Source organism: Pipra filicauda, unplaced genomic scaffold (genome assembly GCF_003945595.2).
Source record: "Pipra filicauda isolate LSUMZ 115617 unplaced genomic scaffold, ASM394559v2 scaffold789_size180692_pilon, whole genome shotgun sequence".
NCBI lineage: Eukaryota > Metazoa > Chordata > Aves > Passeriformes > Pipridae > Pipra > Pipra filicauda.
Genome location: NW_024104963.1, coordinates 23,295 through 41,403, shown reverse-complemented (window position 1 = coordinate 41,403; position 18,109 = coordinate 23,295). Strand labels below are relative to the sequence as shown.

The window sequence follows — 18,109 nt, the reverse complement described above, 5'->3', positions numbered from 1 at the left end:
CCCCGAGCTGAGGACGGAGAGCCCGGAGGACAAATCCCCCCGGCAGAGCCTGGTGGGAGAGGCCGTTTTGAAGGGCTCCCCGGCGCAGGAAGGCAGCGGGGAGGAAAAGGGCCGGAGATCCCCCCGCAGGAGGGGCTCCAAAGCCAGCCCAGGGTGCTCTGAGGAGGAAAGAGCCAGCCTGTGCCGGGAAGGCGGCCGGAGCTTGAGGGGGAGCTCTGAGCTGGTGGTCCCTGAGCAGCCTCCCAGTAGGGAGAAGCCCTTCAAGTGCTTGGAATGTGGGAAGAACTTCAGGCAGAGCTCCAACCTTCTCCAACACCAGCACATCCACAGTGGGGAACGGCCCTACCCATGTAGGGAATGTGGGAAGAGCTTCAGCCGGAGCTCCCACCTGATCCGACACCAGCTTATCCACACCGGAGAAAGGCCCTACACCTGTAGGGAATGTGGGAAGAGCTTCAACTGCAGCTCCCACCTGATCCGACACCAGCGCATCCACACTGGGGAACTGCCCTACAGGTGTGGAGAATGTGGGAAGAGCTTCGGCCAGAGCTCCAACCTCCTCACCCACCAGCGCACCCACACTGGGCAATGGCCCTACACGTGTGGGGAATGTGGGAAGAGCTTCAGGCAGAAGTCCCACTTCCTCATCCACCAGCGCATTCACACTGGGGAATGTCCCTACACATGTGGGGAATGTGGGAAGAGATTCAGGCAGAGCTCCCAGCTGAGCCAACACCAGATGATCCACACTGGGGAACGGCCGTACAAGTGCTTGGAGTGTGGGAAGAGGTTTCGGACCAGCTCAGAGCTCCTCGTGCACCAGCGGACGCACACGGATGAGAGGCCCTTCCGCTGCACCGACTGCGGGAAGGGCTTCAACCGTAACGGGAACCTCATCACCCACCGGCGCATCCACACTGGGGAAAGGCCCTACAAGTGTGGGGAGTGTGGGAAGACCTTTGCCCACAGCTCTGGCTTGACCTACCACCTAGGGACCCACCGGTAAGGGAAGCCCTGGGAGTGCCCTGACTGCGGGAAGAGCTTCGGCCGCTGCTTCCACCCCTGAATGAACCCCCTGATGGGGAGGCAACCCCTGGAGTCCAGTGACTGTCAGTCCATCCCTTTTGACCAAAAAGGGCCAGTCCCCTTTCACAGGGGCAGCTTCTTCCAACAGAACCCTTCCTGGGGGGTGTGTGGAGATTCCTGCCTTGGCTGGGGACCCCCCCTGGTCACTCCTGGAGATTGAGAGCAGAGATCTCCCCCCGAGTGTTGGTCTGGGGGAGTTCCATCCATCTCCAATTAATAATCATTGCTTTTGTGCCAGCTTTAGTAGAATTGCTTCAACAATTGCTTTCATGTAGAGCACTATCCTATCTTATCCTGTGCTCCTGGTTGTTTTAGTGTTTCTATTGTGCAGTAAATAATTCTAATGAAGATCTTTTGTCTGATCATTTGTAACCCTAAATAATTCCTTTCTATCAATAGATGTGATTTGCCATCATTAAAATCTGGGAGACAAAGCTGGTTCACTCACACCTCTGTAATTCCTCTAAACTGAAAGTGTTGGCAGGATCCAAGGCTGAGATTGGATCCAGCAGCCCCTACAACCCCACAGGAAGTTGGGAGCTCAGGGGGATCACCCCCTTTGCCAACTCCCCTGTGCCCAAAGACCCCCATGGGACTGTCAGACCCGCCAGACCACCTCCCCTTTTCCACCCTTCTCCCTGTTCCTCCCATTTTCCCATATTCCCATCAATCCCCAGTTTCCCTCTAAACAGTTTTGGGGGCCCAACCCCCACTTTTTACCCCCTCTCCTGTGGGCGCTGAAGGAGAAAATGAGGCTGCACACACAGAGTTCCATTGCGGGACTTGTCTGTCAACGTTTTTCAGTGTCCCCTTTTATTCCTCTTCTCTCGTGAGCAGCACTTGGTGTTTGTCTTCTAGTCCACCGGAATTCCCAGCATGGCCCCAAAGCAGTGCCCTGACCCCACACATTCCCCTCCCCTCATGTGCTGGCTGTGTTCAGCCTCCAGAGGAAAACAGGCTGGTCATGCAGGCTGGTTCAAGTGCATTTCCGCTTGGAGGAACAACCTTCTCTCTCTCCAAGCACTCAGCCAAGGTCCATCCTCCCTTTGCATTCCCATGAACTCAGGGCAGGTGCAGAGTGACTCCGCTTGGTCCCACCTCTGCCCCTGTTCTGTTTGGACACGCAGAGTTCACGGCCAAGAGGGCCAGGACCCGGGCTTCTTGTCTTCTTGTCCCATGTGCTCCCAGAGGACTCGGAATATTGAAACCAGGCAGATTCTGAACCCCTGCTCCTGGTGCTGCCACAGTGCCCATACAGTGGCACTGCAGGCATGGCCTGCACTGAATGGCCAGTGCAGCAGGAGCCGTGGCTGCGGCAGCTGCCGGGATTGCTGCAGAGATGATCCAAGCAATCAGCCACCCACTGAGGATTTCTGCATTTCACAGTTTTCTTAATTCACTGTATCCTGCCTCATCCTCCCAGCTTCTGCTTAGGTTCCCTGGGAGCCACAGTCTGGCTCTTCTGCCCATGGGAATTATTAATGATAAATGGAGGGTAGGTACGTTTTGATCTGTGATACAACTAAAATAACAAGGATTACTTACAGGGATGTTAAAGGTATTGTCAGTCACATGAATCACAACGTCAGGTGCGGCCAAGAAGGGATCTGAGTGACAGGGACACACCATGGCTGAGTCATTAAGCCAGTCAGGAAGAGTCAGTAGACCCAGTGAATTCCCCCTAGAACAGTGTCTTCCTGATGGGACATCTGGGCAGGGCTTGCTCTGCTCAGCATTCCCTGCCTGCTCCCGGGATTCTTGAGGGACAGCCTCTGGCAAGTCCTGGCCCAAGGAGACCTGCCACCACCCCAAGTCCTGGCAAGGGTGCTGCCCGTCTCCTGCCCCAAAGAGCTGTGCCCCTGGGGGACTTCTCTGCCAGAGGGCAGCCAAAGCCAAGGGGCACTGAGGTCTGCCCTCTTGCAGGTGGCTGTTGGGAGCGGCAGCTGGAGCAATTGGTGGCAAGACTTGGCATCTGTCAGAAGGCAGAAGCTGTTGCTCCTTCCTGGCATGATTTTTGGGTGGAAGTGATTAGCAGCAGCACAAAGCCACCATCAGCTGCCGAGTTTCACAGGACAATTAGATTGGACAGAGAGACTCTCAAGGTTTTTGTGTTCTTTTTGCTTGTTTTCTTGCCTTCTGGAAAAAAAATCAGCCCAGTCTTGCATGTTCAACACTCCAGTGTCTGTGCTCAGCTGTGGCCAGCAGCTGATGTCCAGTCCATTGGGGAAGTGCAGGGGACAGGGAGAAGTCTGGGATGAGAAGCTTGTTCTGTGTCTGCCATGAAGGTGCCACCCACCTGAAGGAGCAGCCAAGAGAAGTGCTGGAAGCAGAGACGTTCTGCCAGTTTCTGCTCTCAGGTGGACACAGGGCCCACTTGTTGCCAGGGATCCCGGAGATTGGATCTGGGAACAAGGCAGGGCCATGCACTGGTAGGGAATGGGCTCCAGCAGGACCGAAGCAGGAATGTCCAGCAGCAAAGTGTGAGCTGGTGAACTGGGCCATCTTTTCATCAGACACCACAGTGCTTACTTCCCTCCATCCCTGAAGCTCCACCACATGAGGCTCTGCTTTGTTTCAGCTTCTGCTGCTTCTTCCTTTGTTGCCCTCAAGTGCTGGACGTAGAGTTTAGAAGCCCATGCCCATGTTTTGAAGGTGCCTGCGTGGAGGAGAGGTTGAGCAGCTGCAGCCCGAGGCTGGTGTCCCAGCAGAGTCTCTAAGGATGGTACCAGTGGCACTGGCTGGGGACAGCTGAGTGTGGAAGGTGTGTCCAGCCTCAAGCAGGGCCATTGAAGTCAGTCAGGATGTCAGGCTGCAGCTGAAGCTGCCAAGGGTTGCTGTGAGGCTGGGGAGTCACTGGAAAGCTGTGGTGGCCACTTGCCCTGAAGCCTTTTGCCAAAGCGGGTGCAACTGTGCCCACAGTCTGCCCACTTTTGATGTCTTGGCGAGTGTGGGTGCCTGGGTGAGGAGGCCCAGGCGTTGTGAGTGCTGCTGCTCCTGGGCAGCCTCTGGTGCTGTTGTCTGTGGGATGAGGAGCTGCTTGGGCAGCAGCGAGTGCGCAGCCCTGCCCGAGGAGCCCAGCACCCTGCCCGTGGTGGCAGCAGCTCTGTGGGCCCAGAGCTCTGGCTCAGGGGGGTGTTGGCCACAGCCCCGTGGCCTGGGCAGCCGCGGGGGCCCGGGCTGGCCGCCAGCCCTGCCTGTGCCACTGCCCCTGGCCGGCAGCACCCGGCGGACGTGCCCCGGCAGGGCCCCCTTGCCCTCCTTGTCCCCAGCCAGGCCAGCCTGGCCCCCTTGGGGGTGTGCCCACCCTGCTGCTGAGGTCTGGCCTCCAGGGCTTCTGCCACAGGGCTGGGAGAGGCCTTGGGAAAGCACCAGAGCAGCCGGCTGGCAGGGAAGGAGGTGGCTGCCTGGGGGCTGCTTATGGCCTCTGCCCCCCCCAAGTCCTGGGGGCTTTTCCCTCCACCCTGCCCCTTGGGGCCTGCGCCCAGTCTGTCCCCTCACAGCCTTCTACCACCCACCCCCTCCCAGATTCCCCTCAAGGCTTCCCTCTCCCTTGTCCCATCAGGGCCTCCACAGCACCTCACCCCTTCCTGGCCTCCCAGCGCCCCCTCCCCTGCTGGTCTTTTGCTGGCACGCTGCACAGCGGGGCAAGTGTTGCTGAGCACAGGGAGCTATTTTCCCCTCTTCCCCAAGGCCCTGTGCACACTGGGCACCAAAAAAAAGCTCCTGGGCCTCTGTGCATGATAACATGTTGGTCATGTTCCCATGCTGGGCTCAAAGGAGGTGCTTGCAGGGAAGAGGCATCTTCCCCACAGGCTCAGGTGGCTCCAGGAGATGGAGCTTCCTGCATCAGTTCTCCACAGAGCTGCAGCAGCACAGGCAGACACTGCCCTGCGGAAAAGGCCGGGTCTTCCACGCCCTGCACAGCCAGTCTTGGAGCTGCTGGAATCTGCAGTAGGGAGCCATCTGTACAGCTCTTGGCACGTAGCAGTGTTGAATTGCCAGGCCTGCCATGGCGAGTCTGATGTCATCTGTCACACCTCTATGGGCTGGAAGAGGCAGCAACGGAGACTACCAGAATGGGAAGAATGAAGTTCTCCGTACAGCTCTGATGATGTGGAGCGTTTCAATGGCCAGGTTTGAGACAGCAGGGCTGTCATCAGTCATGCCTTGAAGGGCTGAAAGAGAAAGGAAGAGAGCCAAGGTGAGAGGCCAGGGGTGTGGGGACGTGAGGAGCCCCTCCTGCCAGGGCCATCCCAGCCAGCTCTTGCCATGGCCAGGAGGGAGCAGAGCCCAAGGGGATCAGATGGAAGGTGCCCTCCCTCACCTTGGCAGATGAGCTGTAGCTCTGGCTGCTCCTGCTTCATGGATCTGGCGGCGATCCCTGGGAACACAGAGCCTGTCAGGGCCCAGAGGCACAGGTCCCCCGCAGCGGCGCTGCCAGCCCGGCCACGCGGCCTCCTGCCCTGGCAGGGCTGAGCCCGGGGCCTTCCCGCATGGGGACACCCCAGGGCTGGGCTGGCACAGGGCGGCAGCAGGCGCTCGGGGCCACTCGGGGCTCCACACGCCCTGGGCCGCATCCTGCTGCCGCTGCAGCAGCCGGGGCTGGGGCCGAGCTGCAGCGGGGCGGGGAGGGACCCCGGCCTTGTGGCTCACCCAGAAACTTGATGGCCAGCTTTCGCAGGGGCTCCTCTGGGCTCTCCAGGAACGGCAGGGCCTGGCGCACGTACTGGCCCACTCGGCTCCTGTCCTTTTCCAGCTGCAAAGAGCGCCAGGGCACGGAGGGAAGGCTCGGCTCAGGCTCTGCCCCTTGGCCGGGCGCTGCCTGCCCCCAGCACGGGGCTCCCCTGCCCGCAGAGCCCTGAGGCCTGGCCAGCAGCTGCTGGGGCCGGGCTTTGGGGGGAGCAGAGGGCTGGGTGCTCCCGGGGAGCCAGGGGCTGGCGCTTTGGGGCCGTCCTTACCAGGCACTCGGGAAACCTCCAGGGCTGCTCCATGGTCACCAAGTGCTCAAGATCCCTCCACTTCAGGAACCTGGCTGCACCAAACAGTGCTCTCTGAGAGGCCTGCACAGCAATAGAGAGTGGGTCATGGCACCGCAGCCCAGGGCACACCACCCGCATCCCCGCGCCAAGGCCAGGAGGAGGCTGCAGGCGACCATGGGCCAGGGCAGGAGGCACAGCAGCCTCCTGCCATGGGGACACCGGAGCCCACGAGTCCTCACCTCTGCCACACGCTGGTTCTCATCGTGCCAGTTGAAGTAGAATGGCACCAGACTCAGGTACACGTGTGGCTTTAGGCTCTTGCTCCTCTCTGTCGCCTCCATCAGCTCCCGGAAGAGGAGCATGGAGAGCTGCTGCAGCTGGCTGTGCTCCTGGTGCAAAGGAAGAGGAAAAGACCTCAGCACTGGCTTCTCCAGGCCCACCGGGGCACAGGCCTGAAAAGACACTGGGCCCAAAGTTTCCTGGCAGCACTCAGTGCCCACGATGAGGGGCACAGAGCCTTACGTTGTCAAAGAGTGGCTGCAGCGCCTCAAGCAACTTCAGGGCTATTGGGCTGGATATTTGGATGATTTTCAAGCCCAGCACATTGATGAACACGGAGAGGGTCATCTGAACCGTATCTGTGTCTTCATCCTGCAGTAGCTCCAGGAGGCTTTCATTCAGGCTCCGGATGCTCTTAGCCTGTGTGGAACACAATGCTGTGGTGCAGCCCCACGCTGCTGCCGCGGGGCCCAGAGGCCAAAGGTGCGTCCCAAAGGAGTCGGGCAGCTGAACGGGGAGGAGGAGAGCTGGGAGCAGCTGCCACAGCTGCCAAAGGCCAGCCAAGGCCAAGCTACTGCCTCGCACAGCCGCACGCTGCCGGCCCGGCTTCAGCCCCTGCCCCCTGCTCACCATTGAGGGAGCCTTGCTGAGCACCACCAGGCCTCGGAGCGCCAGGCGACGCCTCTCCGGGCACTGACTGCGCAGGTGCCTGGAAATAATCTGCAGGACGCTGGGCCCACATTGTCTGGCGTTCAGGCAGTGCAGGACCTGAAAGGCAGGGAGCAGTGACGGGGTGCCCGGCCGGCAGGAGCCCGGACCCGCCCGGGGCTGGGCCCAGGCAGCAGCACAGGGTGCAGGCACCGTCCCGGGCGGCTGCGGCTGTGAGAGGGCAGAGAGGGGGAGGCAGCTGGGCCAGGCAGCGCTCGCCATCAGGCTCACCTCCACCAGGAACGCCAGGGCAGGCAGTTCCCACAGGGGCTCTCCCCTGCTGAGCCGCGGGAGCAGGCTGACGGCGATGGTGCGACCGAAGGAGCGGGAGACACGGCACAGCTCCCTGCAAGGGGGAATAAAGGTGCCAGAGACCCTGAGCCAGGTGGGCAAAGCTCTCCTGGGACTGACTCACACAGGCCTGGTCTTTGGGCACCAGCCCAGGAGAGGACGTGGGCACTTTGGGAGGTGGCTCCTCCTGTGCAGCCGCCCCTCTCCGCCTTTTCCACTCTGCTCAGCCATCCCTGGCTGCCAAGGCCCTCTGGCCCAGCAGCACGGACACTGTGAGGGGTGGCCTGTGCACAGGGCAGAAATGACCTGTGGGGGTGTGGGGCAGTGGGGAGAAAGGGCTCTCACCTGGCCAGCAGACCCACTGCATAGTGGTGGCTGTCAGCCTTGAGGAGCATGTCCCAGCCACACTTGCGACCGATCGCCATCAACACGTCCTCATCCAGCAGCTGGCGCAGCAGGGCTTTAACAGTCTGCACTGCAAACCTGTGTGCAGAGCACAGCCCAGGTCAGGCACAGAGCCCTGGCCCCAGCCCCGAGGGCGTGGCAGGGAGAGGGGACTGGGATGGAGCACCTGTTGGGGTTGGGGGGAAGGCTGCGCTGCTCCCGGCATCGCCTCCAGAAGGTCTCGACCTGCTCTGACATCTCCTCTGTGCTGATGAAAACTTGGAAGAGCAGAGTCAGAAGGAGGCGGGGGAAATTGTCCTTCACTGCACTTGGGCACCAGGAGTGGGACAGCTGGAGGATCTCCCAGAGTGCCACAGTTGCCTGCCAAAGACAAAGCACCCAGAGACAGCTCTCAGGGCCCAGATGTCCATGTGGCAGGGCCCAAGCGTGGCAGGGACAGGCCAGAGGAGACACAGGGGGATCCCCCAGCCTGGTGTCCCTGAACCTGCCCCTAAGCCAGGCTTGCAGCCCAGTGCCTGGGGCAGGGAGAAGCAGTGGTGAGGGAGGATGGAAAGGCGTCCCAGAGGCAACCTAGGGGCGAGCAGAGGCCAGCTCAAGAAACTCACAGCCAGGGCAAAGACATCCCTCTCATCTCCATCAGAGGTGCGTCTCCTGTGCGCTGGCCAGTATTCCAGCACATGGAAGAGGATCTGCAGCACCGGCTCCTTAGTCCCTCTGGAGGAGATGAGCGTCTTCCACATGGTGCGAGCAGCTCTGTGGAGTCACAACTCTGGCTCAGGGGGGTCTGGGACACAGCTCTGTGGCCTGGGCAGCTGTGGGGCCCAGGTGACAGAGCCACGGTTCCTTGTGGGGCAGGGAGGCAGGCTGGCCTCAGGATTGGAGGCTGACATGCCAAAGCTGGCAAAGAGAGGAGCTGGAGTGTCCTGGAAGTCTCCATCTCTCTGGCACCCCATTTGGGACAGGCTGTCCAGGGGGATGGGGTCTAAAGGCAGGTGAGCCTCAAGGCAGGTGGGCCCCATACCTGTCACAGGCTGGGGCAGAGCGCAGCAGGGTCACTGCAACATCCGTGGGGTGTGCCTCGGTCAGCAGGACAAGAGTCTTGTCCAGCCTGTGCTCATCAGACACATTGGATGTGAGCCACTGATGGATGCACCTGACTATGGCCGGCACCTGGAGGGGACATGGGGGACAGCTGGAGAGCTGCCAGAGCCAGCAACTTGCCCAGCTTCCCCCAAGAAGTGCTCCCCTTGCCACCACACTCTGCTGGTCTCAAAGGCTGAGGGGACCCAGAGCAGCCGACGTGAGGGGCCACAGCATCCCTGGGGCACTGGAGCCCTGGCCACAGGCTGCTTACTTGCTTCGCTTTGTAGACACCGTTCTCCACAAGCATATCCAGCAGGGCAGCGCTGGTCTGGGCATTGAAGAGGTCCGAGTTTGCCGTGTCCCCAGTGGCCATGAAAGTGGCCTCTTCATGCCAAATGCACCTGATGAATCTGCAAACCAGCTACAGGAGAAAGGCAAGGAAGAGAGAGGGATGTCCCCTGGAGGGCTGCGACAGCGGTGCTGGGCTGAGCAGTGAGAGCAGGCCCAGCCCAGGCGGGGATGGCTGCAGGTACCTGTGCTGCCCTGCGGAAGCGGCCACAGGCACGGAGCTGCTCTTCTGTCCGCTCCTGGCCTGCATCTGGCAAAGAGCGAGCGCGCTCAGAGCTGAGGGTGTGCGGGAGAGGCCGGAGAACACAGCCCAGGCCTGGGCTCCAGGAGCAGGCAGGGCCAGCCCCGGGATGCCCAGTGGATGGAGCACGGCTGCCAGGAGATCAGCCCCGGCCCCTCTGCCCCCCTCCCTTTCCCTGGGCATGTCCAGAGGGGATGGGACAGGATGAGGCCAAAGGGGCTTCAGCCACCAGCCCTGTGGCCCAGCTCCAGCACTCACCCTCCTGCGGGGGCTGCACCTGCTGCACCTCTTCAGGCTGCTGTGTTGGAGCAGCCCCAGGGCTTTCCTCCTTCTCCTCCTCCTTCACCCAGGCCAGCTTGGGCACCGTGGGGGGCCTCTGCTGCACGTCTCCGTCTGGCGTTATGGCTACCTGCAGCAGAGATGCCATGGAAAAGCTTTGGTTCCCCAAGTCCTGCAGTCGTGCCTTCAAGGCAGCTGCAAGAGAGAAGCCTGGGAAATGCCTCGCCTCATCCAGTCCCACTGTCTGGCCTCGAGGGCACCTGCCCCAGGGACTGGAGATGCCTTGAGCAGCCCCAGGTCCCCAGGTCCCACAGTCTGGCCTGGAGGATGCACAGGGGAGAGGTGGAGAGCTGCCAGAGTTAGATACTTGCCCAGCTTCCCCTGAGAAATGCTTCCCTTCCCAGCACACTGTGCCAGCCTCAAAGGCTGAGGGGGCCCAGCGCACCCAGCTTGGGGGGCCACAGGCTGCTTACTTCAGCAGAGACAGCTCTCTCCTCAAGAAACTCCAGGCTGGGGGTATCGGCCAGGCGCTGAACAGGTGCGGCGTCAGTGCTCGCCACGCCCTCCGTCGTTGTGGCATCGGCCTCCTCCGTGAGCCCAGGCAGCACAGAGTCACAGTGTGACACATCATCGGTCGATGTGGTGTCCCAGTGGGTTGTGTGATCACTGGTTGTGGTGTCACACTTTGCTGGGACAGCAGTCGACGCGGTGCTGACATCAGGCTTTGTCAGCTGGGTCGGGATGGTGTCAGGCTGGGCCTGGACATCAGCTGGTGTGATCCTGGCCTTTCTACGCCGACTGCCCATGAATTTCATAAATGTCTGCAGGAGAAAGAAGGGCAGGGAAGAGAGGGATGTCCCCTGGAGGGCTGCGACAGCGGTGCTGGGCTGAGCAGTGAGAGCAGGCCCAGCCCAGGCGGGGATGGCTGCAGGTACCTGTGCTGCCCTGCGGAAGCGGCCACGGGCACGGAGCTGTTCTTCTGTCCGCTCCTGGCCTGCATCTGGCAAAGAGCGAGCGTGCTCAGAGCTGAGGGTGTGCGGGAGAGGCCGGAGAACACAGCCCAGGCCTGGGCTCCAGGAGCAGGCAGGGCCAGCCCCGGGATGCCCAGTGGATGGAGCACGGCTGCCAGGAGATCAGCCCCTCTGCCCCCCTCCCTTTCCCTGGGCATGTCCAGAGGGGATGGGACAGGATGAGGCCAAAGGGACTGCAGCCACCAGCCCTGTGGCCCAGCTCCAGCACTCACCCTCCTGCGGGGGCTGCACCTGCTGCACCTCTTCAGGCTGCTGTGCTGGAGCAGCCCCAGGGCTTTCCTCCTCCTTCTTCCTCCGGAACAGCCTGAGCAGGCTGAAGCGTCTCCCTGCCATGCCACAGTCTGGTGTCCAGGGCACCTGCAAGAGAGAAAGAGAACCTCGGAGAAACTCCGGGCCCTAAGTCCTGCAGAATGGCCTGGAGGCCACCTGCCGCAGGGATTGGAGACACCTCGGAGAAGCTCCGGGTCTCCAAGTCCTGCAAAAGGGTTTTGAGAGCACCTGCCACAGGGCTTAGAGACACCTCGGAGAAACTCCGGGTCTCCAAGTCCTGTGGAAATGCCTCGAGGTCACCTGAAAGTGAGAAAATCCTCCAAAACGCTCCGGGTCAGCAAGGCACGAGTTGGCTGCGCGGGGGCTCCGCACAGCACCGCTCTGTCCCGTCCTGTCCCGTCGCCTGCTCCGAGGAGCACTGTTGACACTGTGGCCGTGTCACCAGCAGCACCTCTGTCACCGCGGGTCATAAAGGGCCCTTGGACACCCTGCCCCCTTCCATCCCACCGGCCGTGCCCAGCGTGTCACAAAGGGCCCTGGGACACAGTGCCACGTGGCCTGGGGCCTCCCCCAGCCCCGCCAACGTGCCCCACCTTGGAGGGAATCCACTCTCTGAAGTATCTAATCTGGCTGGACCTGAACTGTAGGAACGGCTCAAGAAATGAGCAAACACTCCCCTCCTGTGCCTGCTCACGGCAGCACAAGGAGCCCCCTCGGCCGCCGACTCAGCCACAGCGGGAAGGGCACGGGGCCTTCCACACAAGCTGGCACGGCCTCCTTGGGAGAAGTGCTGGCTGGTGGCCATCCTAAACAGGGGGGCTGACACCGAGAAGGAAGGTGTGGGCAAGGGCACCAATGCTGCTGGGAGCCCTTTGGCCAGGGCTGCACCCAAATCAGCAGTTTTGGCAAGTCCTGGCCAGAGGAGACCTGCCACCGCCCAGAGTCCTGGCAAGGCTGCTGCCCATCTCTTTCCCCAAAGAGCTGTGCCCCCATGTATTAGTTTGTTTGAATACATGCCCGGAATAAAGACAAGGACAACAGACATTCAAACACTTGAAAATAAAATATATTATAAAAAATAATATATATTATATATAATATATATATAATATATTATAAAAATATATTATAAATAATATATATAGTATATTATTAAAATAATATATTATAAAAAATATAATATAATTACTTTCTGACCCCTCTATTCTCCATCGATTATCTAAGTCAAAAGTACACCCTTTACAACTGCTTATAGAACCCACACACCCTATAGGCCCCTGTGTGCCCCTATAGACACCCTTTGCACCCCTATAGACACTCCCAAGGCCTACAGACCCTCACCATTGACACCCACTCCTATAGACCCTCCTCACTTGTCCCTGGTGATTCAGGTAATAGAAATATTGGGGTGGTGTGTGAGGCTTTGTAAGGGTTGTGGGTTCTATGGGGGGGGGTGTCTGTAGGAGTCAGGGGGGTCTAAAGGGGTTGGGGTGTCTATAGGAGGGCTGAGGATCTCCAGGGCGGGCGGCAGCCTAAAAAGTTCTATAGGTGCCTATAGCCATTCCCAACATGTCTGTAGTGTCCTATAGGTGTCTATACCCGTTCCCTGGGTTTCTATAGGGTTCTATAGGTGCCTATACCCGTTTCCAGGGGTCTATGTGGGTGGGTGGGTGTCTGTAGGGGTGCAGAGGTACCTGTAGGGTTGTACAGGTGTCTGTGCCCGTTCCCGGAGGGGTGGGCGGTTTCTATAGGGTTCTATAGGTGCCGATCCCAGGGGGGCCCCACTCCTGTGACCCCCTGGCCCTTCCACAGCCGGTTCCGTTTCCCTCCCCCCCCCCGCGGTGCCGCCGCTATTCCAGTCCCCCGTGGTGCCACTTCCGGGTTGTGCCATCTGCCAGGCCTGCTGTCGCCTGTCACGACAGGGGCGGGGCTCTGGGGGCCGGTGTCACCTGTCACGACAGGGGCGGGGCTCTGGGGGCCGGTGTCACCTGTCACGACAGGGGCGGGGCTCTGGGGGCCGGGGTTCCATCAGGAACAGGTGGGGGGGCCTTGAGGGGCATCTGTAGGGGTGTTGAGGGTCTGTAGGGGAGCTATAGGGGGTATAGGGGTGGGTGACTGTGGGGTGGGTCTGTAGGGGTGGCTGTGGGGGGATATATGGGTTGCGGAGGGTCTGTGGAGGTGTCTAGAGGGGGATTGAGGATCTATAGGGGTGGGTGGGGGTCTATAGGGGATCTGAGACCTCTAGAGGTATTGGGGGGGTCTGTAGGGATGGGTGACTATGGGGTGGGTCTGTAGGGGTGGCTACGGGCGGATATATGGGGTGTGGAGGGTCTGTGGGGTGTGGGGGTTACTATATGGGTGAGTGGGATCTATGGGGGGTGTCAGTGTGGAGTCTGTGTGTCTATAGGCGTATGGGGGTGTCTATGGGGGGGTGTCTGTAGGGGTGAGCAGGGTCTGTGGGGGTGCTTTAGGGGGTCTGAGGGTCTTGGGGGGGGTGTGGGGGTGTGGGTGTCTATAAGGGTGTGGGGGTGTCTAAAGGGGGGTTCAGGGTCTATAGGGGTGGGGGGGCTATAGGGGTCTGGGTGTCTATATGAGGGGGGGGTCCATACGGGGGGGTCTGTAGGGAATCTGGGTGTTTATAGGGGTGGGACAGATCCCCAGTGGATCTGTGGGAGATTCCGGATGGATCCTGGATGGATCCCAAGCAGACCCCAAACAGACTCAGGACACACCCTAGACAGATCCCAAACTAATCCCAGGACAGACCTGAGTGTTTTGAGGCTTTTCCCCTCTTTTCCACAGCTTTTCCTGGATGACACCAAAGTGAAGAACTTCATCACCTGCTTCAAAGGTGATGAACCCCCCCAGGCCCCACCCACCAGCCCTAATTAGGGTCTCATCATTAATTAGGATCCAGCTGTTAATTAGGATCCGATCCTTCGTTGGGATTTGATCCTTAGTCGGGATTTGCTCCTTAACTGGGGGAATTGAGCCCCAGGAAGGGGTGGGAAAGGTGGGAACACCCCACCTTGGTCCCTCTCCAGGTGATGCCTTATTTGCATATTAACGATCTCATTAATTATCCCTCACTAATTACTCAGTCCCTTTTTAATTAAGCACCTCCTGCTGTTGAGAAATTCCTGTTTGCTCTTCCTGAATCCAGAGGCAAATCCTCCCTCGTCCCCTTCCCAGATGGTAGCACCTTAAGGAAACACCTGCTAATTCCAGCCCTAATTCCTGGGAGCTGATCCATGAATCCCTCTATGCCAGGGAGCCTGGGAGCTCATTCCTAAATCCCTTAATCCCAGGACCTCATCCACGACTTCCTCAATCCCTGGAGCTCATCCAGGAATCCATCAATCCCGGGAGCTGATCCATGAATCTCTCCATCCTGGGATCCATAAACATCTTCATCACAGGAGCTCATGCATAAATCCCTGCGGGGTCTGGGGGGTCATCCACAGGTGAGACCCTATAGATCCACCCCATGGAGCCACCCCATGGAGCCCCCTGACCCAGAGATCCGCCCTATAGAGCCCCCAGTCCATCCCAGTTCCATCCCAGTTTTTTCCCAGTCCCCTCCCAAATCCCCTCCCAGTGCCCCCAAATCCCCCTCAGTCCCTCCCGGTCCCTATGAATTCCCACTTAACCCCCTTCTCACTCCCTCCTAGTCCTTCCCAATCCCCTCCCAGTTCATCCCAGTGCCTCCCAGTCCCTCCCAGTGACCTCCCTGTCCTCCCTGCAGGAACATCAAGGCCGGGAACATCCTCCTGTCACCCCCTGGACTGGTCAAACTGGGTGACTTCAGCTCGGCCCCTGTGGCCTCCCCAGCCAATTCCTTCGTGGGGACCCCTTACTGGTGAGACTGGGGGGGACTGGGGGGGTCTGGGGTTCAATATCTGTGGAGTTGAGGGGGTCCCAGGAGGGTTTGGGGAGATAAAATGGGGTTTGGGGAGCCCTGAAGGGGTTTTGGGGGGTCCTGGAAGTGTTTGGGGGGTCCCTGAGGGGCTTTGGGGGGCCCTTGGGGGGGCCTGGGGGATATGGGGGTCCTGGGATTGGTATTTGGGCCAAAAAGGGAGGAATTTGTAACAAAAAAAGAGCCAAAGAGGGGAAAACTGAATGAAAGCAATGGAATTTGGACCAAAAATGGGGAGTTTGGGGAAAAAAAGGGGAAATTTGGGGCAAAAAAGGGACAGTTTGGATCCAAAAAGGGGCACTTTGGGCCCCCCAAAAATTGGGAAATTAAGCCCAAAAGGGACAGTTTTGACCCGAAAAGGGGGTCCAGGGAGTATTTCAGGGGGTCCCAGAGTGATGGCAGAGCTCAGGAGGAGCTGACAGGGTCCCACACAGGGTGATACCCAATGTTGGAGGCAGGTACTTCACCACTACAAGGTCAAAATGCTTTTAGTCTCAAAACAACTTGATTTCAGTGCAGCAAAAGAGCTTGAAAAATAACTTCTTATGAAGTAGGAGGTCTTTGACTTCTGCCACTTTCTCTGTATTTTGTGTTCACCACCACAGTTTTGCATGAAATCAATTCGTAAACACTTTTTATATGAAGTAAAAATGAAATTGCTCTGCCTTTGTTTTCTAGAAGCACTTTGGTTAACAAAGAACCTGACAGCATGTTGGCCCACATGTTTAAAGATAAAGGGGAGTATATTGAAATAAACTTTATGTTTTTAAATAATAAATTAGCAAAGTAAGCAAAAGGCACTGTCAAGCTAAGAATCTAAAATATCAGAAGTATATTAAAGTACCAAAGAAGAAGATAGAATTATTCTTTTAATAATTTTTTATTTCTCTGTTGCCCACCTGTTTATCATCTCACAAAGTGAAAATACAACTTCCCTCCACAGTTAGTATTTTGGGTGCTTTTTTGTTTGTTTGTTTGATTGATTTTAGGTTTTCATGTTATTGTTGCTCAGTTTCCTCAGGAGAATCCACGAGCAAACACTGCCCGGGGCAGCCTTTGGGAGACAATCAAACTCAAACCTTAGTGCTGCTTTAATTCTTATGCATTTGATAAAATATTTTAGTTATTTAGAGCAGCAACAAGTTCATTTTAAGGTGATTTCCCCCCCCACTCCTCTTTTCCTTCCTTTACAAAACACCCTTTCAGACGTGGAATTTTCACATCCCGCTGCCTTTGGTAATAAAACTCTGCAAGTGAAGCAAATCTATTAATAGATCAGATTTAATTCTATATATTAATATATCCTATTTAATTTTATATATATATATGTTGTGGAAAGAGATGCTTGGGGGAACAAGCAGGATCATAGAGGAGCATTCCTAATTGACCACAGTCTTTTGAGCCCATTTTGAGCTATTTATGTCACGGACAGCTCCTTGTAAATGATGGCCTTAATTTGCCAGGTAGGTATTACCTGTTAGACATGTGAATTATTCCTCTTTGAGAGTTAAGCTTTGCCCTCCAGGTGAAGCCAGAGGGACCTTTGTGTGCTCATCTCTGTGGTTTTCTTTGGAGTTTATTTCCTCAGGATTTATTCTCGAGCATTGCAGCTCCACGTTGATTGATTTAATGAAGGTATTGCTTGATTTAATGAAGATTACTTCATTTAATGAAGATTGCTTGATTTAATGAAGACAGGCTCTTTGTTTATCTTGGGAGCATTAAAAGTTGTCCATCCTGGATTCATATTTGGCTGGAATTCTGGAGCTGACACCTTTAACCCAATGCTGGTGTTGCAAACATCCTGGCTGAGTGATTTTTTTCCTTTTAGCTGCAAGCAAGCTTTTCCTCTGCCCAGTTACATCTAATACAATGGCTGTGGTTGTTCTCCAGCAGGGAGAAGGGTGATTTGTGGATTAACAGTTCCCTGGAAATAACAAACTCTTTGTTTCCAGGTGTCCTGCAGGAAGCCAGGTTTTTTGGTGTTGATTCACTAATCAAACACCTGGAAATAGCCATGAAGGTAATTTGTTTGAAGACCTGAATGCACCTGCCCTGCCCTTGCAGGGGATGTGTAATTTAGTGCTGTCTGTGTCAGCTGTTGAACAACATTCCCAACAGAATTCCCAGCCAGCTGAGGATCACTGTCCCACCTCTCAGAAGGAGTTTGTCCGGTTCCTGCTGGCAACACCCCCCAAGTCCGAGCTGTGCTGTCAGGTGAAAAATGCCAAACTAAAGAACTGTAACCTCAGGGGAGCAACGTTGGCAGGAACTGATTGGGAAGTGAGTTAGGATTCATTTTCCATCCTATTCCTTTCTCTCCTCTAGTCAGCTGGGAATTTGGGGGATTGCTGGCTTTTGGCTGACCTCTCCAGCTTCAGAGCACAATGGAGTTCAGGTGAATGGACTTCCAGTAAAGGTTTGAACAGAGTTCTGGGTGCATTCCATTGACACTTCTTTTTCTTTTCCCCTTCCAAATTGTGACCTATCAGGTTGTGACCTCCAGGAAGCCAATTTGAGGGGCTCTGATGTGAAAGGAGCCATCTTTGAAGAGATGCTGACCCCCCTGCACATGTCCCAGAGCGTCAGATAGGGAAGAGAACACGTTGAAGAGGAAGGATTCCAAACATTTTTTGTGATTTTCTTCACCTCCTCCCCTTCCTGAGTTAGAAGGAATGGTTATTAGACAACTTCCATTTGCAGTAGTGCCTAAGTAAACTCTTTCTGATCACTTTTGGGGAGGGAATTTTTGTTTCAGAGGTGGAAACATGAGGTTTCTCCCTTTGTGAAGAGAGTGAGGAAGTGGGCTGGTTCTGAAACCAGAAAGTGGGGCTGGTTTGGGGGGGAGGGTTCAAGACTTTCATTGTTTATCATTGCCTGACTTTGGAATGCATTTTAATGTCTAAAGCACAATATATGCAATTCTATTTGTTAAGTCTGTAGCTGCAATATGAATAGAAAATGTTATTGCTGTATAGTAGCAAAGAAAGTGGAGGTTTACAGGTAGACAAGTGTCTTTACAGTCAGTGTCCTCATTAATGCCAGGGGTGGTCACACAGTGCCCACGGGATGTGTTCAGGTCTCTGCTGGGGTGGAAACAGTGGGGAACTGTCCTCAGAGGTCCTAAATTGCTGTGGAGTGGTTGGAGTGCAGGGTTAGAGCAGCTTTATCCCCTCAAATGTGCAGAGGAAGC

The 18,109-nt window shown here is 56.9% G+C and overlaps 3 protein-coding genes across 3 annotated transcripts; 2 read left to right on the top strand and 1 right to left on the bottom strand.

The window, feature by feature from the left end:
- Nucleotides 1-202: 202 nt before the first annotated feature.
- LOC113996217 (zinc finger protein 239-like) lies at nucleotides 203-1,055 on the top strand (the record flags this gene model as incomplete). The annotated part of the gene is made up of 1 exon (XM_039389920.1): nucleotides 203-1,055. A coding segment is annotated over one exon (804 nt), but the record flags the coding sequence as incomplete, so codon positions are not given.
- Nucleotides 1,056-4,820: 3,765 nt separating this feature from the next.
- On the bottom strand, nucleotides 4,821-11,556 carry LOC113996218 (maestro heat-like repeat-containing protein family member 7). Its single transcript, XM_027737044.2, has 15 exons — nucleotides 10,943-11,556; nucleotides 10,635-10,699; nucleotides 9,103-9,252; nucleotides 8,770-8,918; nucleotides 8,354-8,501; nucleotides 7,915-8,108; nucleotides 7,689-7,826; nucleotides 7,284-7,398; nucleotides 6,975-7,112; nucleotides 6,588-6,764; nucleotides 6,305-6,454; nucleotides 6,045-6,146; nucleotides 5,740-5,842; nucleotides 5,411-5,467; nucleotides 4,821-5,261 (listed from the first exon to the last, which is right to left on the bottom strand). The coding sequence occupies exons 1-15, from the start codon at nucleotides 11,061-11,063 to the stop codon at nucleotides 5,155-5,157; spliced, it is 1,914 nt and encodes a 637-aa protein (XP_027592845.2). The 5' UTR covers nucleotides 11,064-11,556; the 3' UTR covers nucleotides 4,821-5,154.
- On the top strand, nucleotides 11,141-17,650 carry LOC113999125. Its single transcript, XM_039389923.1, has 8 exons — nucleotides 11,141-11,306; nucleotides 12,899-13,038; nucleotides 13,803-13,851; nucleotides 14,746-14,859; nucleotides 16,872-16,939; nucleotides 17,038-17,133; nucleotides 17,245-17,314; nucleotides 17,409-17,650. The coding sequence occupies exons 1-8, from the start codon at nucleotides 11,141-11,143 to the stop codon at nucleotides 17,507-17,509; spliced, it is 804 nt and encodes a 267-aa protein (XP_039245857.1). The 3' UTR covers nucleotides 17,510-17,650.
- The last annotated feature ends 459 nt before the right edge of the window (nucleotides 17,651-18,109 follow it).

What these genes read in the sequence shown, in the direction of transcription:
- LOC113996218 (XM_027737044.2), bottom strand. Translation starts at nt 11,063, where the DNA reads ATGGCAGGGAGACGCTTCAGCCTGCTCAGGCTGTTCCGGAGGAAGAAG. An exon ending in GTGTCTACAAAGCGAAGCAA is followed by an intron (nt 8,919 to 9,102) that starts GTAAGCAGCCTG and finishes TGTCCCCTCCAG; the next exon opens with GTGCCGGCCATAGTCAGGTG. An exon ending in GCAGTGGGTCTGCTGGCCAG is followed by an intron (nt 7,399 to 7,688) that starts GTGAGAGCCCTT and finishes TCCCCCTTGCAG; the next exon opens with GGAGCTGTGCCGTGTCTCCC.
- LOC113999125 (XM_039389923.1), top strand. Translation starts at nt 11,141, where the DNA reads ATGGCCTGGAGGCCACCTGCCGCAGGGATTGGAGACACCTCGGAGAAG. An exon ending in TGCCTCGAGGTCACCTGAAA is followed by an intron (nt 11,307 to 12,898) that starts GTGAGAAAATCC and finishes GCCATCTGCCAG; the next exon opens with GCCTGCTGTCGCCTGTCACG. An exon ending in CTTCATCACCTGCTTCAAAG is followed by an intron (nt 13,852 to 14,745) that starts GTGATGAACCCC and finishes TCCTCCCTGCAG; the next exon opens with GAACATCAAGGCCGGGAACA.